Genomic DNA, 27375 nt, shown 5'->3' with positions numbered 1-27375 from the left:
CCCATCCACTGAGGAATGGATAAAGAAGATGTGGTATTTTTATACAATGGAGTATTACTCAGCTATAAAAAAGGTAAACTCAAGGCTTTTATGAGTAAATAGGTGCAACTAGAGACCATACTCATAAGTTAAATAAATCGGACCCACATGTGTAAACATCTTACTGTCTCCCTGGTGTAGGAACCTGAAAGAATAAGTAAAACTCAAAATGTACAATAGATAATAGGAAAGGGAAAGAAATTTCTCAAAGGAAGGAATGACTGGGATGAGGGGAAAAAAGAAAAAGGAAAGAAGGAAGGCTATCTATATCTATATATCTATATCTATATCTATATATATCTGGGATAACTGTTCTGCTGATATCTGGTGGTATATTGAAAGGAACAGTTAATGCTTAAAATTTTTATGTTCTGACGAATTTTGTATGGCTATATGTGCTAATCTGAGCAACTGATTTGAAGGCAACAATATGCAATGGAATTACCATGGTGAACTCCTACCATCTTGTCTAGTGAAACTCTGTATTATCCCTAATGTTTTATCTCATAATTTTTTATTATTCTCTTTAGTGGTTTGAACAATCTTCTACTCTTACATCTGGTAATCTGAGCAACATAGTTGAGGATAACAATATGTAATATAACAGCCACTGTTAATTCCTGTTATTTTTTCTTGAAGCCCTGTATCACTTTTAATGTTCATGCTTTGGTTCGTTTATGTTTGTGATGCTGCTATGCTGCTATTGTTCTTTATTCTTCCCATTTACTACTCTCTTTAAAATAAAACAAATTTTTTTTTGCTTCAAACTATATCTTCAAGTGGACCACTTTCTAAGCTTTTCACTAATATTTGTTTAATACCTCTTCTTCTTAAGTGAGAGTATTATTGTTTCCTAACTGGTCTCCTTACTTTCAGAATATACTACACCTGCAGTTTAAAAGTGAAGTTTATTTTGGCTCATGGTTTAGCAGTCTCGGTCCTTGCATGGTCAGCTGGCTCTAGGCAGAAGTGTCATGGTGAAATGTTCCAGCAGAGGAAAAATAAGGCAGGAAGGGAAGGGAGATATACCCTTCAGTTGCCCACAGTGACCTGTCTCTTAAATCATGTCCTACCTCCTATCAGCAAGTTAGCTATAATGTCCTTATAATCCACTTATCCTCCAAAGGTCCTACCTATGACTGAATGATGCTTTAGTGGGACATCTAGATATAAACCATATCAACTAATAAGGTCCATAGGCTCTATGCATCATGGCCCATCAGAATATTCTACAATGATGGAAATATCCTATAATCTGTGGCTTTTAACACAGTAGCCACTAGCCACATGTGCTTACCAAGTACTTAGAATATGGCTAGTATAATTGAATAATTAAATTTTTAATTTAGGTAATTTAACTTAAAGATAACTAGCTAGAGGTGGTTAATATTTGTCATATTGAACAGTTCAGATCTAGTCCTTGGATTCACCGTTTATCTTTCTGGCTTCCTTTTTTCATTTCCCACTTTTCATAAAGTAAGCTTGTTTCCATCTCTGACTCTTTGCCCAGATTTCTCTCCTTTTCCCTCAGATCTGCACATAGCTTCTGCCCTTACTCCATACATGTTTCTGACTCAGAAGTTAATTGGTCATAGAATCCTTTCCTGGTCACTGCTTTGGCCAGCTTAGATTGCTGTGACAAGAATACCACAGAATGGGTGGCTTAAACAAAAACCATTTACTTCTCATAGGTCTACATAGGAGGAGTCTGACATCAGGGTGCCAGTGTGGTCACTTTCTTCATGATGACCCTTCTCCTGACTCAAGGGTATTTGGATGTTTTCTTGCCATATGCTCAGATGGAAGACAGCTGAGAGAGGGCCCCATCACACGACTGAATAGTTCTTTTTTTTGTTTTGTTTTGTTTTGTTTTGTTTTCTGGCACCAGGAACTGAACTCATGACCTTACGCTTGCCAGGCAGGCATTGTGCCGCTGAGCTAAATCCCCAGACCCTTATGACTGAATAGTTCTTAAAGGCCCACATCCAAACATCATCATTCTGAGGATAGAGTATGAACATAGGAATTTGGAGGGAGCACAGATACAGTATTCAGTCTATAGCAAAACTATGAACACGAGCTCTCCACGCCACCCCTTTCTACCTATACTCCTGTGTAGCTTTATCCCTGCTTGAAATAATGCTCTCTTGTCTTTTTTTTACTTTCTCCAGAAGGGGAAGAATAGAGTTAGTGGGAAACTGGTTCTAGGCTCTGAATTTCTCTAGATGACACTGAACAAAGGGATACAGGAGCAAGGGGGTTGAAAGCATTTGTGAGAGACTACAGTGATGGAGAAGTGCAATCTGAAAAGTTAAATGTATGAGGGTCAGTGAAAAGAGGGTAAGCTTACTGGTTTAGTGAATTTTGCACTCTGATGGGATAAAATATTGGAATAGAAGTAGAATGAGAATTATTTGGAAAGATACCAGGTGACTGACATAGAGTAGAAAGCTTTAAAAGGAGATTCTGGAAAGGGTGCAGGCAAAGTCTCAGGAATGCTCTCGGAAGCTGGTGGCTCACATGGAGGTGGGCATAAGACAAAATCATAGGAGGAGAAAAATTGAAGGACGCAGAAGTCAGGTATTAGTAAGAATGATCAACCATGTGACGATCACCAAGGATTATGATTGGAGTAGTGGTAGAGTGAATTAGCAAAAGACTGGATTTATCACTGTGGAGACAGGAAGACCAACTTGTGTTTGACAGGTGACTGCAGAGAAAAGCAGTGCATAAAAGAAACCAGGAGCATAAATTTTAAACCTAGGAGCTTTATGGGAGGGGGAATAATAATCTGGAAGCAGCAGTAAATCAGCTTCCCCCACCAGCACATCGGAAGGAGGCGAAAAGAGTCAGCACTTGAAAGCCCTGCACAGCAAGGACTGGGTGCCAGCAAACAAGTGAAAGACACTTTAGAGAGGAAGCTGGAGATAGGACTCTGGGGAAGCGTGAATTCCAGAGGGGTGGAGGCGGGAGATGAGGGGCGGGGTGGGCTGGCAGACAGGCAGGCCTGTGCGGAGGTGAAGCCGGGAGAAGGGCCCTATAGCACTGTGCTCTTGTGCTGATTGAAATCATTAGGGAAAGGGTGTGATGTGATTCTTTTCCAAGATTCCCAAGTTATCTTGTTCTGATAGAAGTGACTGTGGGAAAGGAAATGTGGGATCGTGGAAGGAGCACACCGAAGTCTAGTGTCTCTTTTTACTCCCCTGACGTCAGTCTGCAGGACAAAGGAGCAATGACATTTCTGGCAACTCTGAGTGGCTTGGGCTCCTCCTCTTTTCTTTTCTCTTGTTTCTGTCCTCAATCCTTCATTCTTTGTCATATCTCTTCCCAGCCTCCCCCCAAATATGCTGGGTCAATAGCACAAATGATGCAACTTCTGGGAGCCAAGACACATCCTGTCTCCACCCCGTACGCTGCTTCATATCCCTCCGCTTAGGCCTCCTCAGGGCCAATAATGGGTGACTTCTGGTTTTCTGGCTTGGTTGACCCTATGGACAATGCTTCTCTATGAATAAACTCACTAGAAGAAGAGCGCATCAGAAGGACTGAGGTGACATCTGAGTTTAGTTTTACATAGAACGAATTTAAAATGTTTGCATCAAGAAGGATTATCCACGGGGCAGGTGGATATATGGGTCTAAGCTCAGAGGAGAGATGTTCAGATTGGATTCAGATGTGGGAGTTATCAGCTGGTGGATGAAATGTATATAGGTCAGTTACAGGCGAGTAAAGACCTGGTGAGATTATGGAGAGCAGGAAGGGCTGAGCGCTGACGGTAAAATGATAGCCTTTGGAGGTTGGGTGGAGGAGGGAAAGGTGCCTATTAAGACAAGTGAGGAACAGTAGGAGAAATGAAATGGGAAACAAATGAGAGTAAAGGATTAGGAGAGGGCAGGAAGTCTCTGTTTTCCACAAGGTAGTGATTTCAGCACTGGTGTTTAATGCTCCTGATTCTAAATCCAGACCTGAGAGACAATATTATACAAACCAGGGAGCTACAAAAGGGAGTGTTCACTGAATCAAGCTGGTAGGATTCCTGTGAGAGTTAAGTTGGTTGAGGCTGAAGGAAGGTCCTGGGACTGTCTTGCTGAAACTCTTCCAGAGATGCTATGGAGATTTAAATAAGTGGACACTTTTCTGACAACACACAAATCAACAAATTTGACTCAAAATGCCTTCAACTTTTAAGATAGGCTCTAGATTTGGATATGATGGGCAGTTTACCTCCCCTCCCCTAAATATTGAAAGAAGAGATTAATTCTGGGTTCTATAGGGGGAAAAATCCATGGACATCTTCCCAAAAAAATTTTCTAACTTGCCATATCTTTAAAAATAAAATGTTACCAGGAGCACAAAAGTGACAAATATAGAATGATCTCGCTTACGTATATAGATGTAAAAATAATACAATATTGGCATCCAAAACCTAGAAGTTTATTAAAAGAAAATCCCTATGGCCAAGTAGGACTTGTTCCAGGAATGTAATAGAAGTTTATTATTAGGATATCTATTAATATAACCCATCAGATGAAGAGGCCAAAGGACAGAAAACAATCACATGATTACTTCCATGTTTGCCAAAAAGTAATTGAAACAACTCCATATCCATTCCTGAAAGAAATCCTAGCAAGATAGGAGCATTATTTATCTTTAAAGAAACTCAATCTCAGTTTAATTGTGAACATGTGTAGAAAGTCTGGGATTTGTGTAGAATGGGATCTTAGTGGAATGATCTGGCTGGAAATGGACTTGTCTTGAAGTAGAATTTGCAGTGCACCACATGATCTTTCTCAGGCTCAGTATGCACTTGTGGTGGCTTCCAGTGTGGCTGGTGCTATACAGGAAAGTGAAGGATCCCTCTGAGCAATAACATGGTTTTCCAGATCTATTCATAGGTTGCAAATGGCAGATCTCCTTTTAAAATGCTGAACAGTATTCCATTATACAGAATATTCCATTTCATTATATATATATGCATTTTACAGTCTCTTTACCCATTCATCCATCAGTGGATACTTTGGTTGTTTCCATACCTTGGCTATGCTGCAAGTGCACACGGAAGTGCAGATACCAAAACAAGGTAGTGATTCGCGTCTTTTGGGATAAATGTGCAGAAGAGAGATTACGGGGTGCTATGGCACTTCTGTTCTTTATTTCTTCAGAAAACCTTCATGCTGTTTTTTATAAGGACTGTACCCATCCACATTCCCACCAACAGAGAACTTGGGTTCTCTATTCTTACTCCTTCATCAACATTTGTTTCCTTTTGCCTTTTTAGCAATAGCCACACCTAAAGTGCTCTTTTGGAGCAGTGCAATTTGCATTTTTCCAATGACTTGTGATGGTGAGCATCTTTTAATACATCTGTTGGTCATTTTTATGTCTTTTTCGTATATTTGCTAATGAATAATAAGTGGAATTGAAAAGCTCTTATATTACAAAATTAGTATAAAAATACATTCCCTGTGTTCCAGCTATCACCTATAAACATCTATCTACTTAAATAGTTATCATCTTTTTCAATATAGTACTAGGGGTTGAACTCAGGGCCTCTGGACTGAACTAAATATCCAGTTATTTTTAATTGTTTTTTTAAATTTTCAGACAAGGTATTGTTTATTTGTTAAATTGTCCAGGGTGGGCTGGAAATGCCTCAGCCTCCTAGGGTGCTGGGATTATAGGTTTGTGCAACCACACTCAGCCTATCACATCACTAATGTAATAAATTATTGTCAGATAGGGCTGGGTGTGGTGGCACATGCCTTTCATACCAGCACATGGGAGGCTGAGGCAGGAGAATTTCCTTGAGTTTGAGTTCAGGCTGGGCTACATAGTGAATTTAAGTCTAGCATGAACTATGTGCTGTCTGAAACAAAGAAACAAAGAAATAAAGTTATTGTCAGATATGAATGAGAAGTTCTGTTGTATAACTGCACAGAATTGCACAGCAGAGTGATTAAAGGTAGCTATTGTACAGTGTATTTTTCAAAAAGCTAGAAGAAAGGATTTTGCGCACTTTGATTATAGGCAGCTGAGTTAGACAGAAATATTAGATATATTATAGGCAGTCAGCCAGGGCCAGGTCCTCGAAAGAGGCACTGCAAAAGATGAGATACCTTGCAACTGTGGGGGAGACAGACACCTCCAGCTGTGGACAAAAGATTAAACAGATGCACCCACATACTTCCCTAGGGATGGACCTCAGGGATTGATACTCTAAATAGGTAGCAATCACCTTGAAAAAGCCAGGAAGAGTCACTATCCCAACCCCCTACAGGAAAGGTCCCTGTTCTGTGTTCATGCCCGCCTGTTACATGACTCGCTTTCCCATTTGATCCCAATTTAATCAATTTTACCTGAACAATTATATTTGTAGTCTTATCGGTTGACCACAGTTTTGTCTCATCCCATGCCCACCTAGAGCTCTGATATTTTTCACCTTAGACCCGTCTCACCTCATGGATTTGCTGTATAAAAATCCCTAAAAAGGATAGGTTCCTAGGCAACCCACTCAGGTCCCTCAATAAATATATTCTGCTCTTAACCTCCACTGTTCCTAAAATTCATTCTTCAATTTTCAAAAAAACACAAACTCATCCCAGATATTCCAGATATCATTCAGGTTGAGAGTTTTCCCCTATATCACTTTGTCATAAATATTTTCACCAAAATGTTATTTTTATTACTTGATAGAAAAAAAAAAGCAAGCTCAGATGGATAAATAAGTAAGACTTCCAAGAAGGTGTTTGTATTATCAAAGCTACTATAAAGCTACTGTAATCAAAATATAATAGCAATACAAAAGTATAGTACTAAATCTAAAAATAAAGTTAGAAGTCACCAAAATACACCAGATGAATGTGAAAGAGAATCTAGTACATATTACCATTTATTACATAAAAATGTAATATTTCAAATCAGTGGAAAAAGAATAAATAATTCAACAAATGGTTTAAAAATATCTATTAATCATTTGGCAAAAACTAGATCATTCATAACTCATAATGGCATAAATTCCAGATGGATTAAAGTGATAAAAATAAAAGCATAAATTAAGATCTAGAGAAAAAGAGAGATTAATATTTTTCTGCTCTCAGGGTAGGGAAGACTTTTTCTAAATATAAATGAAAAACAAAACTGTAGCTAAATCCATTTGAGACATTTAACAACACAAGAAAAGAAAACTATATTGCAAGTACAATAAAACTGAAAAACAAATTACTATCTGAGAACATGTTTGAAATACATAATTATTTTAATATGCATAAAGAATTTTAAGAACTCAATAAATGGATGAACATTATTAGAATAGGCAAGGGCATGAATTGATAGTTCACAAAAAAGATAATAAAAATATGAAAAATAACCTTCCTTAGTAGATAAATATAGTTTAAAAAGTGACAAAATCCAATACTTGTTTCTCCTTTAAATTTGCTGATTTAAGTAAGTGTCATACTACAACTCAACAACAAGAACTAAACAAACCAACTAAAAAGTTGGTAAAGACCTTGAATAAACCCCTATTCAAAGAAGACACACAAATGACTATAAGTACATGGGGAGATGCTCAACATAGAAATTTTCTTTTTTCTTGACCAATTTTGCATGCTTGAATCTGGTAATCAGACTGATGGATCTGAAAACAACAATATGCAGTATAAAACCATTGTTGAACTCCTACCATCTTGTATGGTGAAGCTCTGCATCATTTCCAGTTTTTTTTAATTACTTGTTATTGTCTTTGATTGTTTGATCAGTCTTACATTCTTATGTCTGGTGGACTGAGCAACTTCGTTGAAGATAACAGTAGGTAATGTAGCAACCATTGTTAGTTCCTATCATTTTGTTTTGAGGTCATGTATCGTTTTTGTGTTGTTTTAATTTTGTCTTCATTGTTGTTTTGCTAGTTTTTAAATTTTTAAAATAAAAGAATTCAAAAAAAGAAATACAGATCAAAACTATAATGAGATACTACCTCGAACTTATTAAGATAAAAAACAATTGGTTGGCAAAAATGTGAAGAGCCTGAAAGTTTTTGCAAAACTGGTTGAAAACTAAAATAATATAATATTGTGGAAATTGATGCAGCAATTCTCAAAAAGTTAAACAGAATCACCATCCACTCCAGCAATTCCAATTCTGTTTATGTAGTCAAAATAAATGAAGGAAAGACTTTGAACAGATATTTGTAGACCCATTTTCATAGCAGCATCACTCACAACAGCCAAAAGGTAGAAGCAATTCAAGTGGTGTCTACTGACACAGGAGTGGATAAGCAAAATGTGGTACGTGCGGGTAACAGAACATTGTTCAAACCTACGAAGAAGGGAATTCTGACACATAGACATTATGCTGAGTGAAATACAGTCAGGCACAAAAGGGCAAATATACGATTCCAAGTTCCTACAGTTGTCAAATTTATAAAAAAAGAAAGAACTGGAGTTGTCAGAGACTGAGGGAAGGGGAGAATAGGAAAGCATTGTGAATAAGTTCAGAATTTCAGCTGGGAATGAAAAATTCTGGAGTTGGATGGTTGTGAATGTGCTTAGCAGAAGTGTACACTTGAAAACTGTTATGGTAAATTTTGTTTCACATACTTTACCACATTAAAAAAATCCCAGTGATTAGGGTTTTGATGACTACTATATGAAATTAAATTTGAAAAGAGGATGAAGCAGAAATAAAATTTCCCTTGCGATTCATAAGCACAGACCACCTTCATATAGACTGGAGGCTCAAATCCATACCTCAAACTGAAAAAGTAACAAATTTTCTTTCTCAGCCAACGATGGCCTGAGGACTTAAAGGAGGTAAACACTCTGGAATTGGATATCTTAGTAGAAGACCCTACATTACATGTTCATTCTCTCCAAATAGATTTATTTCAATACAGTCCAAATCAAAATGTCCAATGATGTTTTTGTGGAAAAAGATTAGGTGGTTCTAAAAAATATGTAGAAATGCAAAAAATCAAAAATAAACAAAAATCAGTTTTCACAAAGAAGAGCAAAACTGCAGGGCCTACTCCACAAGACACCAACTCCTTTCAAACAATGCCATCACATTTAAGCTATGAGAATGAGAACAAAGAAACCAAGAGGGCAGAACAGAAACCTTCACATGTCCAAATTACTTACAGCAAATGTGGTGGTACAGCTAAGACCAAACCTCAATCCTCTACTTCACATTTACTAAAAAAGCAATTCCAACTGCATTTCAGATGTACCCATAAGAGGACATAATCTTGGAGAATACCTTCACGACTTTGAGGTGTATAAACACTTTGTAAACAGGACACATAAAGCACACCCATAAGAGAGGAGATTAAAGAGGACTATATTATTTATTTTATTTATTTTTATTTTTTTGGTTTTTCTCCGGTAGCGGGAACCGAACTCACGACCTTGCGCTTGCCAGGCAGGCACTTTTGCTGCTGAGCTAAATCCCTAGCCGCTAAAGAGGACTACATTAAATTAAAAAGTTGTGCTAAGCCAAAAAAGGTAGGTCTTTTATTTTAGAGTACAAGATATATATATAATACATCTCTCTTAGTTCTTATGTCCAGAATATGTAAAGAATTTCTACAAATGAAAAAGGAAAACAAGATAACCCAGCAGAAAAAATAGACAAAAATTTTGAAGAAGGAAGACATCAAATGCCAATAAACATGTAAAAACATATAAGCTCATTAGTCACTGAGAAAAATACAAGTTTAAAATCACACTCTAATATTAGTCATCACCCATGAGATAGCTAAAATGAGAAAGATAGAACTTCTTATTTTGGGTGGTGTGAAGGATCAAATCCAGGGCCTATATATGCTAGGCAAGTACTCTACCTCTAATCTAAATCTCCAGCCCCAGAAAGAATCCTTATATATCGCAGGAAGGGGCATGAACTGGTGGAGCTACTTTGGAAAGTTGACAGTATCTATTAAAGTTGAAAATATGAATACCCTGAAAACCAGCAGTGCCCCTCCCAGGTATATGTCCAATAGAAGCATTTCATATTTATCACAAAGGATGTGTACCAGAATGCTCACCAGGATACTGCCTAAATGATACAGATGTCCATCATCAGTAAAGTGGGCAAACTAATTGCTTCCTATTCATACAATGGAATGCTGTGCACAGTATAAATGAAAATCACTGCTGCTTGCAGTGTAGAGAAGAATCTCACTATGTAATGCAGAAAAATGTAATGTGAAAGACAGGTAGAAAAGGTGCATACTGCATGATTCCATTGACCGAAGTTGAAAAACAAGTAAAAGTAATTTATTCTGAGGTGCGAGCCCAGTCTTACTTTGGGAGAGTAGTGACCAGAAATGGGCATGAGGGAGAATCTGGGGTGCCAGTGACATTCTATCTTGTGGTTTGTGTGGTAGTTACATACAGATCAAAAATTTGCTTTAACTGAAAATTCATTAACTTGAAATCTTATAGTATATGCACTTACGGTATACTTCAATGGAAAGCTTACTAGGTAGTGAAAAAAGTCCGTGACAGAACTTTTTTGAGGTCACTCTGATAACCAGAATGAAATACCTTAGAAATGTTTATAGTCAAGCCTAGTAATACAATTTATCATGAAACTAATGAGAAATATATACAATATTTTTGCATCAGGATATATGTTTAATATTTTTAAATAAAACTTTGAAGATAATGTAAATGTGGAATCAGAAAGGACTGGTGAAACTGATGTAGAACAGTGAAATGGAATATTAGGCCATCTTTAATATTCATATTATTGATTATTTAAGAGTATGGAAAACTGTGTGTCAGACATTATGTGGAAGGAAAAGAATAATGTGCACTTATGAATATACTATTCCAATTTTATTTTTAGTGGGTATCTGCACAAAAAAGGAAATGTATATGAAAATCAATACAGCAAAATTTTCACAATATTTCTAGGAGGTTGTGTGATGAATGCACTTTTTCTTTATATTTTTCTAAGTGCACTGAGTATTATTTTTACTTGAATAAGCATGGAAATAACTAAAGGATATAGCCATCCCTGTAAATACAGTAGCTTCTGACAAATGCTTAAAATTACTGGGTAGCATTAGGGACAACAAGTTGGTCACCTTTGGCAAAGTAATTCCTCTGGATTAAAGTATAAACATGAAGCGAGAAAGACAGTGAGTACAAATGATTCTTTCAAGTACTTTGGTTGAAAAGTTATAGGAAGACATTAAATTTTGCTTTCCTGGGCATTGTATAATCCTCAGACTCTAGATCAAAGTTTCTCAAAGTTAGCTGCATAAGAAATCACGAAGGAAGCTTTAAAAAGTACTGTCAGAGATTTCAATTTAGAATGTCTAGCCTATGTTCAGGCTTCCTCAAGTGATTTGAATGCAAAGCCAAGGTTTATTTCATCTTATCCCTTGAGTAGAAGTTAAACTTGTTTTCAATAATAGCTTCGCACACATTCATCAGCTATACTGGGCACAACGTAAGTGCTGAATAAATAGTTGCTGATTGATGGACACAGAAACTCTTTTGAGAGATTTAGAGCTTTTTCCCTAGGTTGGGTGGTAGTCTTCTTTCAGACAGTACCTTTCAAGAGTCAGAGGGCACGTTGGTTCATGGCTCCAAAGAGACTTATAGCACACTCCCAAAATCTAAGCCACATATTGGTGGGTATGGGGGATGCAAAGTAATTGAGATGAAATCTCCCTGAAGTCAATAGCATAACTACAAGTCCAGGAAAGAATGTTCTGTAGTACTATAGTGATGCCAGTTATGGTTATTGAAATTATTCCAGGGATGGTATTTGGTGTTAGCTAGTGGTTGCAGTCTTTTGATTTGAAACAAGAAGAGAATATAAACAGTGCTTTAGGTTATATATTAGGTGTTTTACACTTTCTTACACCTTACAACTGAAGGTCCTGCCAATTGGATATCCGTATTCCTATCTTAGAGATAAGGAGATATTAGGTAACTGGCTCATGGTCACAGAGGTGGCTACTGGTTAAAAGAGTTTTCAGATATTGTCTATTTGATTTCTAAATGTGTAATCCTCCCACATCATTGAAATGTGACCTTGGGGTCATACAATTGATGGCAAACGGAATCCACATTAAACCTTCACATTAGACCCTAGCAAGCTTTCTGTTACTGAAGTAGTAACTGAAAGCTATGTACTCTTTATATCTGATAAAATATATAAAACCCTTTGTATCTGATAAAAGCTATAAATTCCTTTCTCAAAGAATACACAGATGCATGTTCACAGACAATTTTGAATCCTGGTCCTCTTAATTCACAGATTTTCTGAAGAGCATCCATGAACCTACAAAGAATACACTGGCTCTTGATTTAAAACACCTGTAACATGTGGTAATGAGATTATAGGCATATTTACAAAAAGAACTCTTATATTTTAGACATGGAACTTGAGATATTTTCAGGTGGAATGATTTAATGGCCTGAGTTTGCTTTAAAATGATCCAGTGTATGGGGAAGGGGTGCTGGTGATCATAAGGGGGTAATATGTAAAATAATAAATACATGCTTTCTATGAATTATAATTACTGAAGTTGGGTGGTAGCGCCTGTGACGATTGTTTACACTGTTTTTCCTTTTTGGGGTATATTGGAATTTTCCATAATAAAATAAATTTACACAACTAAATGATCCACAACTTTAAAAATACCTAGAATAGATTATCTCTAATATTTCTAATTTTAATGCTCTGATTTAGCATTTCAAAGCATTAACAAAGTAAATGTACTTCTGGAGATATTTTAGCAACTCATTTTATGTTCAGTGATACTTTATGTGTTTCTATGGAGTCAGACAGTTTCATATTTTATGACATTATTGGGCCCTTTGCACTAGAGGGTGTGTGATGATACCATTTTCCAAAAGATTCTGCGATACTCAGTTTAATTACTCCTATAATATACCTTTCGGGGAAAAAGTCCCCAAGTAAATACAAAGAAGCTAGGCAAGAATTGGTTACTAATCATTTCCCATGGTCACAGGGCTCAGTTTTCAAAGATCTCTTAATATGAGAAAACACAATGTGGCGAATGATTTTTAGTGGTGTGTAGAATCCTGAGCCCTCCAAGGGAAAGGGGCTGATAGAAAATGGCTCACAGGCATAAAAGCCAGCTGCAGGCAAGTTGAGAACTCTTGAGCTGCCTTGTTCTGGTCTTGCCTGTGTGCTCAACTAGCTACATGATCTTCGGTAAGTCATCCAACCTTTCTAAGCCTCTACTTTTCTATCCATAAAATGGGAATAAGAACAGAAACTCATATTTTGAAGATTAAGGAGATTTCTTACTTATAGGAAGCATTCAGTCTGCTTACTATTGTTCTCTCAACTATGTGAATATATAAAAAAATGACAGCGATGTAAAATATAAATCAAAATGCTGTCAGTAGTTACTTCTGAGTTGTGCACCCATTATTTGTTGCTCTTACACTAAAAGAGTTTTTAAGAAAAGTAATTTAAAAAGTCTTCCTTGAGAGTGTTTAATGCCCAGAGTGACCTGAATCATGCTTGTTCCATGAGATACACTGAAAAACAGCTTTGTTGATGTGTGTAACAGGCATCATGATTATATTACGTTTATAGAGCAAAATGTGATGTTTTGTTGTATGTATACAACACAATGTGGAATGATTAAATCAAGCTACTAAACATATGCATCACCTCACTTACTTGACATTTCTAGTGGTGATAGGTTTGAAATTTACTCTACTAAGTTGAAATATATGTATTTTGACAAACAGACTACTTCCCAGGAGAGTGAAAGGGAGTGATTCCTATGGTCTGGCTCACATGTTCCCTACCAGGCTCCCATCTTCAGGGAGGAGGATTCTCGTTCGTGCCAATGAGCTTTGAAATGTGGTTGTCTGAATAAAGGAGGGTCCATCCTTTCTCTGCTTTTGTTTTATGCCACCCTGATCTCTTACCACACCACTAGCTTACCCTGTTTTTGAGGGGTATGTGCCCTTTGAAAATATCATGAATGCTATGACATGAAGTTTCCTGAGGTTCAGGGGTCCATCCACTGTTCTTCTCCACTTACTACAGATGATTACATCATGACAGCAAATGTAGGAATGTTTAAATACACATCAGGTGTGTGGACTGCTTTGACAAAAACTGACATATAAATTTTGAAACCACAAGGCAGATAAATTGGTGGATAATTATGGGCATTACATATAAGATTTTTGCTTTGCCAAATAATTTACATTAGGACGTCTATAAATAGCAAACCCATACAGTGTGTTTGAACCATGCTGGTGTTTGTCCAAAAGCTAACACACCTACTGCAGAGCAACAGACCCAATTCAAAAAAGTTTAATACCAATTACACACATGGGTTTAGTTCTATTTAAATAACTTTAAATAGAATTAAAATTTTAGATAATCTTAGAAATGGCCACTACCGTGTATCCCTTCTAAGACTGATGGTCAGTTTTGGACAGTGTAAAACCCCTGAACTTTTAGATGGAAGAGAGGTAGTGTGTATGTGTGCTGTGAGACTGCTTTGGAGTGAATCATCTGAGGGGAAATGGATTTCACTTCTTTACCTCAGAAAGAAAAAAAGATATAAAAACTTATGCTATACCAGGATGAAAACTTGGTGATCTCATGTGTTTCTCACAATGATCTTGGAAAGTGGAGGCTTCTGTTCTCATTTTCAGCCGAATTTTAGAATAGTGGACACTCACGCTCATGGTGAGATAGCGAGCAATTAACAGAAAAAATGGAAATGAAGAAAGCAAGATTTCTGTGATTACCATCTTTGAGAGTTAACTGTAGGGTGTTGGGAAATGTACAGCGGCCGCCATCATACCAAGCCACTGGATTGTGATTTTGATGCTGCTGATTTGCTCGGTGGCTTCCAGAGATGCATGTGTAGGGAGACTGGGCGGCACTTTCCACGCCCGTCTAGCTTGCCCTCCAAACTAGCAGCCTCTTTTCCTTTGCTACCGGACAGGGTCTGCCTCAGTTGCAAAACTCACAAGGAAATCTGTACAAAGAGCCAGGAGCGCTGCACTTACAAAATCCGTATAACTACAAACTCCATCTTACGATTTTTCACTCCCAGCGGAGTTTGCCATTTGGCATAGCTCTGTTAGCAGACACGTTTTACTTGATCCTCTTCCAAGATTTCCAAACATGTGCCTGGCACCCACACGAGTTTCAGAGGAAGAGTAACAGTGACAGGAGAAGCGCTATGGAGTCGGTTTTGTGTATAGATGTTAGTGTGACTCTTACAAAGCCAAGTGTAAGTTTTCAGAGTATTAACTTACAAGAGGAACACCAACTTTCTCATGAGTGCAGTATTTCTCTAGGTGATTTTTTTTTTTTTTTTTTTACTATTGTTAACATGCTGATGGGCCCTGTTAAGCAAAGGGTCTCTGAGACCCTTGGGATAACACACTGGCTGCTGGGCCGGTGCCAAGGCTTTTCTGGAAAAGTATCCCAGGCTGTCTCCATCCCTTCGCCTCCAGAAGCCACCTAACCCCCACAAGCGCTTGGAGGCACAAGCAGGTTCAAAGCACCAAACAACCAAGACTTCTCTGCCCTCCCCTGAACCCGGAGTCATGTGAATTGTGTGTGCTCCCGGAGCAGAAGCTTAGCGCAAAAGCTGGGGTCTGCGCGGGAGAGAAGACCGGGTCCACAGGACGTGGTCCAGCATCTTTAACAGTGGGTTGTGCCGGACATTCAAGTCTCAAGGGGCGGCCGGTCCTGGAGCCCAGGCCAAACTACGGAGGCATCTTAGCTCCCCGGGGAAGCGCCAGATGGGAAGAGAAAAGGTGAACAGAGAGAGGGAGAGGTGAGTTTGTGTTCTCTTGAGCAAGTGTGCGGTACCTTGGATTCCTGGCTGCTGGTGGATGCAGGAGAGGGCGGCTGCTCGGCGCTCGCCGCCTCCTTGGGCAGCCCGTCCACGCCGTCCTCTCGGGCGCCTCTCGGGGGGATCATCGTGGCCGGGCGGGAACGGTGTTGGCTCCTGGAGGAACCGCGAGGCTCGCCTGCCTCGGCGCGCTCTGCCCGTCACGCTGGGTGGCTCAGCTCCGGGTCCCTGGGACTCCCATCCACGCCGAGGTGCCGGCTCGCTGCCCTCCCCCGGCCTCGCCCCTGCCCCGGGCCCTGCCCACCTCCCCTGCACTTCCGCAGGCGGTGGGGCGGGGAGCGCGCTCACCGCCCCGGCGCACTCGTGGCCACCTCGCCTGCGACCGCACAGTCGTGACTGCCACCCACCCGGCAGCAGGAGCGGCTTGGGCTTGTCCGCCTGGGGAGCGGGATGCGGGAGGCGGCTCCGGGGCGGGGCTCGCGGCCAAGAGCGGAGTAGTGAGGGCAAGCGGCGCCGGGGCGGGGGCGGCAGTGCCCAGAGGAGCTCTGCTTGGAGGCTAAGCTCTCACCGACTCCGGTCGGGGTGATTCCTCGGATGGGTGGTGAAAAGCCAGACCAAGCCCTCTTGCCCGGAATGCATAGAAAACCCACAAATGGTATGGCTAGGAGGGACCACCTGCAACAACTCCCTTATCCCTCACCCAAGAAATAGACTCTGAGAGATATAGTGACTTAACTAAGCTGCTTGTAAGGTTCAATGACAGAGATCAGAATCAGAGTGGAGGTGCAGGTGGATGTAAAGTAGATAAATAATGCAATTAGTGTGTGGACACCTGCTTCTCATTTCTGTGCATTTTGCCTTAAGCCCTTTGCACTTTTCACCTTGATTAAATCTTCACAATCATACTATGGGGCTAGGTACTATCACTTCCATTTTATAGGCAAGGGAACTGAGGTTTTTAATAATTTGCTTCAAGTCACCCAGAGAGTAATGGGATTTGGACCCATCTTGGCTTTGAAATCCATACATTTTGAATTGTGAAGCCTGAAGTCTAGCATGACCTTAGCAACTGAGGAGCAATCAGGAGTCCGAGGCTGGCAAGCTTAGGACTGTACACAGAGAAGCAAACCAGTCTGCCTTAGTTAAGCTTTTGGAAGCTGTGAGATAGCATCTCCAAATAAAGGTACATAAGGGTCTAGTTTCATTTGAAGACACAATCTGAGTGTGCTGCAAAAGGAAATACATCTAGAAACTTAAAGGCCTTTTCTCTAGTGATAAAACCTCCTTCCTTAATTTTCTAACTGAGTTTTGTGAACCTGTAACTGTGGGTGTTTGCAGGACCAGAGTCTTGGGTGTGCACCGCCTGCACTTATAAGGGGCCCTGTGCTTGCTTTTAAAGCTCGTGTTTAAAAAATTAACAAGGGGCTGCATTTTTATTTTGCATTGAAACCTGCCAGTGAGTATATGGTCCTGTATTCTTCTCAGAATGTTTGTCTTTAGGAATGAACTTACGTCTTTATCCTAGACACCAGCTAAAAGCTTCTGTTCGAAGTGTGTACCTTTTACAGTATTTAGGCTTTGCTCTGAGAGTGCTCTAAATTCACTAGTGACTCTCACTTCTTTGGCCAGGCCATATTCGTTAACCTAAATGGTCACTGCTTTTTTTCCTTAAAACACAATTCCTGACTGCTCAGTAGAGACAAAATTCTAACAACCAAGTCTTAATAGTAGCAAGTGGAACACACAAGAACAAGAGCAGCAGTATCCCCATGTCCTTATGAAGCACCATTCTGTACCAGATCTTGTACTAGAAGCTGATACAGCGGGGGGTAGGGGGCATAGATTAGGTTTGTACTCTTGGATCATGAGTCAGCTGAGAGAGAGAGACTAATCACACACACACACACACACACACACACACACACACACACACACACAGTCTAAATAAATCTCTACAAGCAAAAGTGTAGAATTCTAGTGAGTGTGTCCAGATGTGAAACCTGAGCTACTAAGCTACCTTAGGGACTGTCTCAGGAAATAAAGCTCCCAGGATCTACTGGAAATTTCAGTCTTAGTGAGCAGGCATATTATGGTTTATTACAAAAGTGTTCCTCATTAGACTTGGTTTTTAAAAATAATTGATGATGTTATCCAGTATTTAGGTAACTACTTAGCTCTAATTAGTAAGTATACTAGCCAGTAACAATGAAAAAAAAGTATGTGGTGGTAGGAACTGAACTCAAGGTCCACTCTGGCTACACACAGATTCTACACCTCCAGGATCCAATTTCTTTTTTTTTTGTAGGGTCTCACCACATTGCCCATGCTGCTCTCAAACTGTTGGGCTCAAGTGACCCTCCTGCCCCGGCCTCCTGCATAGCTTGGACTCCTGCACCATCCCACCTGCTCTCTTCATCACCCTGACCACATCTCAGCAGCAGAAATCTTCAACCTGATAAACAGTAGATGCCTATCCTGGGACACTGGGCACTTCTCTGTGGTTTCTCAAACTAACCAAATCCTTGTTTATGGGTTTCTTTCAAATAAACCCCTTTCCATTCCATCTTTATATGCAGTTAACTTCTCCTATTCTTCAAGACACATCTGCAGGCATTTATTACTCTTCAAATTTCCATCTGTGACCCATTTACCTTATTCAGGTTTCCAAATCAATGTCATGTTGCTGTGGTATCCTTCCCTATGTAATCAATGACAAAACTGTGTGTCCTTCTATTGGACTGGAACTTTGCTAGAGAAGGGATAGCATTAGATCCTTGTGTGTTCAGCCCCTGGTCACAGTGTGTGTTAACAAGATGGTGAAAAGAGGCTGCCCTTGTAGCTCTCAGCTCTAAGATAATCTAGTCATTTATTATTCCAAATGTCCTTAACACTGAGTAGAAAAAGACCCTGTATGCTTCTAGAAAAAAGGTGGCATTTAAAATCAAACAAGCTCTGCAATACTGAGGATTTTTTTCTATATTAGCTTAAAAGAAGATCTTAAATTGTGAATCATGGCTGGCTGTGAATGTGGGACTCACTGACATGCATAGGGGTAATTCATGTTGGAAATGGTCACGGAAGTGGACAGAAAGCTGCTGTCTGAGTCTGTGGGGAGAGGGCCACTGACAGGAATGGAAGAAACTATATTCGGAGCCCAGGTCACAGCCTAGATGGTCACATTCAATTCCCAGTTCTGGGGTGATGAGAGCGCTCTCATTTGTCATAAAGCAAACCTTGAGCCTGTTACTGAAGGAACATTGGTAGACTCCTGGTGATTCCCAGAGAACAGTGCAGAGGACTGATAGTCTCCACCTACTGAGGGCCGGGGCATGGTAGACCCAAAAAGTGATTCTTAGGGCCATCTGATGAAGCACTGATGTGTCTGACCAAAAGTGAACCTTTTCATGGCTGTGTGTGAGATACCTCCTTATACTACTAGGCTCTTTACACTACCAGGATTATTTCACTGAGAAGCCTATAAGTCCTGCTTTAGAAGCTGTGATGTCATTTTAGCTGTGGCTATCAAGATCATTTTCACTACAGGCTGGTAAATCTTGGGAAAAGGGGCTGTACTCTAAGTCTCAACTCTAGCAGGACCCTGTGATTTCTGTAGTTTTCCTTTGTGGTCGCCTTCATTCTGGCTGCTGGGTAAATATGAAGCACACAGAAATGTGTGGCGTACGGAAAGTTATCTCAACAAACTTCAGCTGGAAGCTCTTTCTCCTGGTTCATTTACTTATTAATTTTAAAGAGGGCACAGCGCTCCTCCTGCTCACACGCAACTGCCTTTTGCAGTAAACAGTGCTGAGCATTAGAGCGTGTAATGTTTTCAGGCTTCTCTCACTGATCTGCTCCCAGTTTGTATGCAGAAACTGGGTTTTCATTCTATGGACCTTGACTTCTTCCAGAGTCATTTGGTAAACAGATATTAGTAAGACTACTAACATAAGCTGCCCATACTACAAAACAAACAAATAAACAAACAAAAACACCAAGAGAAAGGAACACGGGATATAATGGAGGACTGACAAGGATGAAGGGGAGAGAGAGAGAGAGAGAGAGAGAGAGAGGGAGGGAGAGGGTGAGGAAGAGAGAGTTTGGCAATTGGAGTGCTGATAATAACAACAGCTGCCATGTACTGAACTTCTAACATTATGGACATTCTTTATGTGTCACTTATTTACTTCCCTCAAAATTTTAACAAGATAAAAAAATTAGGCTGTACAGTGAGAGTTCCTACAAGGATTTGAACTGTGGTATATTCTGCTTCTGGACCAACTTTTGACCTTTGTACTCTGTTGTTGCCTAGACAAAAAAAGAATGGAGATCTGTTGGAACGGTAGACAGTTTTAGAAGGGAATTGCAAATTGTGAGCTAGAGGCATCCTGGTAGACATAAGAAAAGTCCACAAAATAATGTACAGTTGTCTACTCCACTCTCCTTAAAAGTATATATAAGCCAAGCGCAGCACAGGAGGCTGAGGCAGGAAGATTGCAAGTTTGAGATCACCCTGAGTAACTTAGCAACTTTGTGAGACCCTGTCTCAAAATAAAAAAAAGAAAAAATGATGAAGATATAGCTTAGTGCAGATACTTTGGATCCAGTCCTCAGTAATGCACACACATACAAATATATAAGCAGATCTACATTTTGAAGTTAATAGCCAAGATGTTAAGACAGTCAGGAGAAATCAGCCATTAGCATTATTTCTCACCCCCCAGCTACCTTGCCAAATGCACCAGCTTTCAAGCGCAAAGCAACCAAATGCTTCATTCAAAGTCTCACACTGCGGTTAGCATGACAGCACCACTGTGAGCAACTCTTATGTTTAGCTTCGGTCTTCATAACAACTCGTAAGTGGGCTTTCCTCAGAATCAAAGCTGATATTTTGATTTAGAGACTCATATTTTCAAGACAAATGAGATTCAGTTTAAGTATTCTTGTTTATAAGTGTCACTTAATAATGACATACAATAATAATAGTTGACCCCATCATATAGCATTGTTTGACTGCATTAGAATTATTCCTGCTGGAAATTCCTGGAAGAGGAATTAGGGTATTAGTCATTTATTTGTTACTTTACCAAACTATTTGATGATGGCTCATTTATAGAGAAAGTAGTTTTTTATAGCTCACAGTTTTGGGGGATGATAATCCAAACAGCATGGTGCTGTCTTTAGTGAGGGTCCCCTTGACTGCATCACATCATGACAAATACTATCATGCCTGGAAGACATGCAAGAGGGACGATCACACGCTGAGAGAGAAAAGCAGGGAGCAACCGAGAGGTAACTGGGATCCTTTGGGAACCACTATTTTAACCCCTTCCAAGGACAGGCCTTCAAGATCAAAAGACATTCCACTATGCTCCTCCTCTTAAAGGCCCCACCGCCCTTCAGATGGCCACCTCAAAGTCCAAGCTTCTTCTCATATCAGCTAGGGACCAAGTCTCATACACTTATTTTTTGGGTTAAGATCTGTCTCTCTTCTCTAAAACACGTAGATGGCTGCTTCAAGATAGTTGCAATCTCTGTGAGAGACAGGTCAGCTTGAATCTTTATTCTACTTGTAATGGAAAGGCCATGAACCTAAAATCCAAACATCTCAGCTCTTCGACTTAAAAGCAGCAAGATCTCACACAATTGATACAGTCTCTTTTAGCTTCAATTTCCTTATGTCTAAATAGGACAATAAATTTTCTGTCATAAATTTTCTGTAAGGATATAATGCCCAGTCAAGATAGGAACTGATATTATTTTTTACTGTCATCATTATAATTGACTATATAATTTTCATAAATGTATTTGACTTAATTAGGTTCACTGTTTTTTATATCCAGGTGCATATACAGTATACAGTGCATATACAGTATATAGTATACACAAGTATATCTGCTGTATATTTCTAAAATTGCTCATAACTCCTTGTTTGGAATTTAAAATTTCTTGGGAATGTATATGAAGTAATTTATCTTATAGATTTTGATTCTTTGATGAGCAAATAACATTTAATTTTATATATCCTCTTCTATGAATTTGAGGTAATCGTTTAAGAGGCATATGGCCCACTGACCTTTTTTGCTCATCAGAAATGCCCAGTATAACCCCTTTCCAAGATTTAGAGCCTGCAGTCTCCTGCAATTCCCTGAATCAGAGATCCCCCAACAATTTCTATGGTCAGATTTCCTCATGTTTTGGGTCTCCATATTCATCCTCTGCAAATACTGCCTTCATTCCTTTTCTTATTCATTGTTCTCTGGAATATATTCTATGATGTCAAGAGCTTCCCATCTCAATTTTCCACCCTATGCCCCTGATGTTTACATGCTCAGATTGCAGTACTCTTACATATCTATTAAATGGATGAATGGATGAATGGCAAATTGTCAGTGCTACAGAAGAACCTGTATATTATTTTGTATTTCACTTATGAATATGATCTCTAGTTGCATCCATTTACCAGATGTTGTGAAAGGGAAAGAAATTGTTCAAATGGAAGGAACAACTGGGATGAGGGAATGGAAAAAAAGAAAGAAAGAGGGGAAATATATATATATATGTATATGGGAGGATAGCTGGGATAATTGTACTGCTGTTGTCTAATGGTTTATTGAAAGGAACAGTTAATGTTTAAGTTTTTTTTACTAATTTTGCATGCTTATACCTGGTAATCTGAACAACTGATTTGAAGACAACAATATGTAGTATAACAACTGTTGGTGAATTCCTACCATCTTGTTTAGTGAAGCTCTGAATTGGTTCTAATGTTTTTTTTAAAGTTCTTTTTATTCTCTTTAATGGTTTGATCAATCTTGCATTCTTACATCTGGCAATATGAGCAACTTCATTGAAGATAACAATATGTAATATCACAACCACTGTTAATTCCTATCATTTTGCTTTGAAACCCTGTTTTTGCTTTGTTTTGTTTTTGTCTATATTGTTGTTATTTTGTAATATATTTTATTCTCCTTAAAATAAAAAAAAATATTCTGTAGAAGGAAAGACAAAAAGCCAATATATTAAGTGCCTATCTAAAGTCAATGCATGGGTGGCACAATGCACATATATTTATTTTCTTGCTCACCAAACCCAATGGCCATTACACTCAGTTCTGGAATATATGACAAAATTGCCAGTTTGGCAAATTACTGTTCAAGTTTTAAAATTGCTTAATATACTAGAGAGCATTTCTAAATATCTTTTTTCTGAACAATAACTTTTTCATTATTCAAGAAATATTCAATAAGAATACTGAAGAAATTAAAAATCATTTAAAGCTCTACCCCACTTTGCTAATAACTATTAGCATTTTGATTAGCCTCCTACTAGAAACACATACATATATGGCTGTATTTTCACTTTGTATTTACACATATTTACACAAGAATCCTAGGATAATAAGCATTAATTGTAACTTCCCTTCTTTTCATTTAAGAACATGTCATAGTTTTGCGTCAATAAATAGATGCATACATCATGTTTTAAAATGTCTGCATGACAAGATGATAGGAAATTCAAAATGGTTGTTTATATTAAATATTGTTATCTTCAACTTGCTATTGTTTTTTCTTTTGAAAATAAAAACATCTGCATGTATTCCACTGTATAGATGCACCATAATTTATTTATGAAAGAACATTTCCTTTTCTTGCAAAGAAATGTTAAAAACCCATTGCAAAGAACAATTAAAAACTCGTTCCAAAGAACACTAAAAGACTCATTGTCTCTTTTATTCCTAAGTGGCAATGTGGCAAGGTAAGTGCTATTAGCCCTGTTTTGTTTAGGAGGCCATCGGAAGTCTGACAGGCTTTATGACTTCTTTAATGGGATTTGCTAAGTACAGAGACTTTGAAGTCCACATTTTAGACTCCAAGCCACAGACTTGCCCCAGCATGGAAGCAAACAGTAAAACTCAGCGTGAATGTGGTTGTGTCAGAGTCTTGCACAGCATGGTCTGAGAGCATGTGTGGGGTAAGGACAAGGTCCATCAAGTAGAAAGGAAGCTGGAGAAGACTCTAGTAGATTTGAAGGTGACTATGATTATTTTTCTGGAAAAAATAAAAGGAAGCAAGCATTTTTGAACAGAATGCACAGTACCAGTACAGACATGGAGGTGAGGTGTGCCAGTGTGGGTCTATTTCGGTTTGAGTTTTAGCCGCCATTTCTTTTCTTTGGGAGTGACATCTGCTAATCGCATAAGAGATTCCTGGAAAAAAACCTGAAACATTGGAGCTAGAGAAATCTTTTGAATAATCTCTTCAAGTTCTTCTACAAAGGCCTTCAAATTAGTCTCAACGGGACACTATTGGTTGTGACTAGTACCAGAAGGAGGGAAACGCATATCATAGTGATTGCTGGAAGGTCAAAAGGGGTCACAGAGAAAAAAGAGCCAGAATTTAGGGAGTTCTGAAACACACAGAGAGCCCCTTCATTTCCACAGCCTTTGGGTCCACAGCGAGCTCTGGGTCCACCTGAGACAGAAACCCACTCTGTAAATGTGGCCCTAAAATTTAAACACCAAATAACAGGCATCCTTACAACTTTTAATGACTTATTAACATCAGTTTAATCATTATATATCTTAACTATTTCCCCAGAAATGAGCAATAAGATTGACTTTCAAAATGAAGAATAGGAATTTTGGCAACAGACAAATAGTTGCTATTCTTTATCCATAAAGTTTTGAATTTACTTTGAAATGTACCCCAGATACTTATATAGTAATGATGGGTACAAATAAATCTCAAAAGTTCTCATTACCATGTTTTCAGGGATGAAGATTATATGACCACTCTGCCTTTCTGCCTCTTGTAACCTTCTGTGTTCCTACAATTGCTCACTTGGCAGCCACGAACCATTCTTCACGCACTTGACAACTGGCCTGGAAAAGATGACTCAGGGCTTAATCCTTAAATGCCACGATCTCCCCTCCATAGCTGAATGGGACTCACTCTCAAGGCCTGGATGAAAGAAATATACTTAGGTTTCTTCTGCCTTGATTTTTGCAGACCTGGCCAAAATGTTGAGACTTTGTCTCCTAAGATGCCAACAAAAATAGTTAATGATAGTTGATAATTGTTGCTTATCAGATATAAGTTCAGGTGGGAGATGGCACCTATGGGGCTGTCATTCACACAGAACATCACAAGTGTCTTTTGATTGCATCTTTGTCTCTCATTTCTTCCTTGAAATGTAGACTTCTAAATGACCCAGTATTTTAACTTAAGGAGGCCAAGTTAGGAGAGCACCTTTGTACTGAACACAATTACTGAGTTTCCTGACAGAGTCAGAGCTGCTAATGTATGGAATAAGATAAATACCCACATTTAAAGTAGAAATGTGTCCTATTTTGCCATTTAGTTTTCTTCACGTCTTTTATATAGTGAGTGGCCATGTCTTGCTCTTTCTAGCTCTTTAGTATTCGGCTTAGTATATTTAAGATCATTACCAAATAAGGTGCAGCTGTCTAAATGAAAGAAATCTTTATTTAATTCACTGACTTATTTACCAAAAGTTGTTGAGATTTGCTGCACACCAGGTTTTCTATTAGTTCCAGGAAAATAGTGTGGGATATGCATATTTCCTGACCCAAAGGCAAATTCAGCTTATTGAGAAAGGCAGAAATAGGGACAAATAATATAAATATTATTTCATGAATATGAAGAGAGGGCTGTGGGAAACTAGAGAAAGAAGGGTAGTTGTACTGAGAACCAGAATTCACCGAAGTAAAAGGTAAGCAACTACTCTAGAAGGAAAAAGAAAAATGAAGGCCATTCTTGGCATCTTCAGATTGGTAAACATCCTTGCTTATGTTTTCTAGTGATATGCTGCAGTACATGGGTATTTATTGTAATTAAAATTTTTGCTTAGGATGTAGTGAAGGGATCCAGAAATAAGTTATTTGTGGAAGTCTGCCATCCTCAGTCCTTGCAAATCCCCTTCTCCTCTTAACTGATTTAATTAACTGTCCTAAATTTACCCCAATCCTCACTTAAATTTTCTTTCTTTTCATGATACCCACTATAATCTATGTAACAAAATATATCTTAGACATGTATGCATAGTTTAAAATTATGTGGAATTAATTTGTGTGTACAAGTATTTTAAATACCATAAAACATATTGCTTGATGGAACACTTTTTCTTTCTAATTTATTTCAGGAAATTTACTTTGATTTTTAAAGTACATTAAAAATAAATTATGCTAAGATTTTTTAAAATTGATGGAGACCCATGTTGCTGAATATATTTTCTTGTTCTATAGAATTCTGTTGTATCTAAATCTGTTACTTGTTAATGAACTATCAGACTGTCTCTGGGTTTTACCTAAATGAATAATGCTAATACAAACATTGCAGTTATATTACTTTTGATGCCAGTATGCACACATGAGTTAAGTATTACAGTTGTTGTCTTCAATACATGACACAGTCATTATTCTTAATTTTATCTCTGTAGATTTATTTGCACTTTGCTGATGATTAATCAAGCTTAGCACTTTTACATGTGATTATTGGTCATTCAGATATTCTCACAAACAGAATAAAAGAGGTAGAGATAAAATAATATATTATATTATATTTATTATATTGTTATATTATGTGCATGAAGTTCAAAACCTGGCAGTCCCTGGTGTCAGACGTCATGACAATGATCGTCTTTGGGGAAGAAGGATATCTCATAATCATGAAGAAGCACTGAGCTTTCTAGGGTGCTTAGTGAGGTGCTATTCATTCTTTGCAGTGGAAACTCATTGAAATGTATAAGAAGATAATGTGAGCATTTCTCAAGATACACTTCAACAAATCATTTATTTAAATCTTCAATAACATGTACATAAAAATGAAAGTCAGAAGACTTTCGCTTTTACAAAGATGGAGTAGCCATATTTTTCCTTATTTGTCTTACTAAGGGTGATGAAAATCTTTAGGTGATATCAATTATGACATAACAAAACTGTTAATGATAGAGGAAAATAGACTGATGTAAGCCTTTTGGACCCAAGGGATGACACAGTGATAAATTCCTTGGATTTTTTTGCCTTATATATCTCAGACCTAATGAAAGATGCTTGCAACTTAGAAATCCCAATGGAAACATAAAAAATTTCCAACAAAATCCTGCTCTCTCATAGAAGGAGGAAGACAGAGGTCACCTTAGAAAGATGGAAAACTTTAAAAAATTATATTTCTTTCTCTAACTAGCACAATAATTACACAAATCGTGGGAAGTTGGTACTTGTACATAACACATTTTAATTTTCTCTTACATCCGTTTCCCCTCTTTTCTTTCTCCCACTTCTCCATGTCTTGGTCTCTTTCCATTTTACAAAAGATCGGTTTCCCATTATCACTTTTGCTCATAATTTATTTATATTTTAGATTTCTTATATAAGGGAAACCATACGCTATTTCAGCTTGTGTGTTTCATTTATTTCACCTCACATTATGGTCTCAAAGTGTAAGAATTGCAGAAAAAACTATATAACTCTATCCCAGCCTGAGCCA

General features: G+C 38.4%; 1 protein-coding gene across 1 annotated transcript in view; it reads right to left on the bottom strand.

Annotated features, from left to right (window-relative positions):
- Positions 1-16273, bottom strand: part of Stac (SH3 and cysteine rich domain) — a 146550-nt gene extending 130277 nt beyond the window's left edge. The window contains exon 1 of the mRNA XM_005383678.2: positions 15883-16273. Coding sequence (XP_005383735.1) covers positions 15883-15993 — 111 coding nt within the window. The 5' untranslated portion in view covers positions 15994-16273. The remainder of the gene's footprint in view (positions 1-15882) is intronic.
- Between the last annotated feature and the right edge of the window lie 11102 nt (positions 16274-27375).

Source organism: Chinchilla lanigera, unplaced genomic scaffold (genome assembly GCF_000276665.1).
Source record: "Chinchilla lanigera isolate Chin_1 unplaced genomic scaffold, ChiLan1.0 scaffold00020, whole genome shotgun sequence".
In the NCBI taxonomy this organism is placed as follows: domain Eukaryota; kingdom Metazoa; phylum Chordata; class Mammalia; order Rodentia; family Chinchillidae; genus Chinchilla; species Chinchilla lanigera.
The sequence above is the reverse complement of the archived record's forward strand: the minus strand, read 5'-3'. Positions and strand labels throughout refer to the sequence as shown.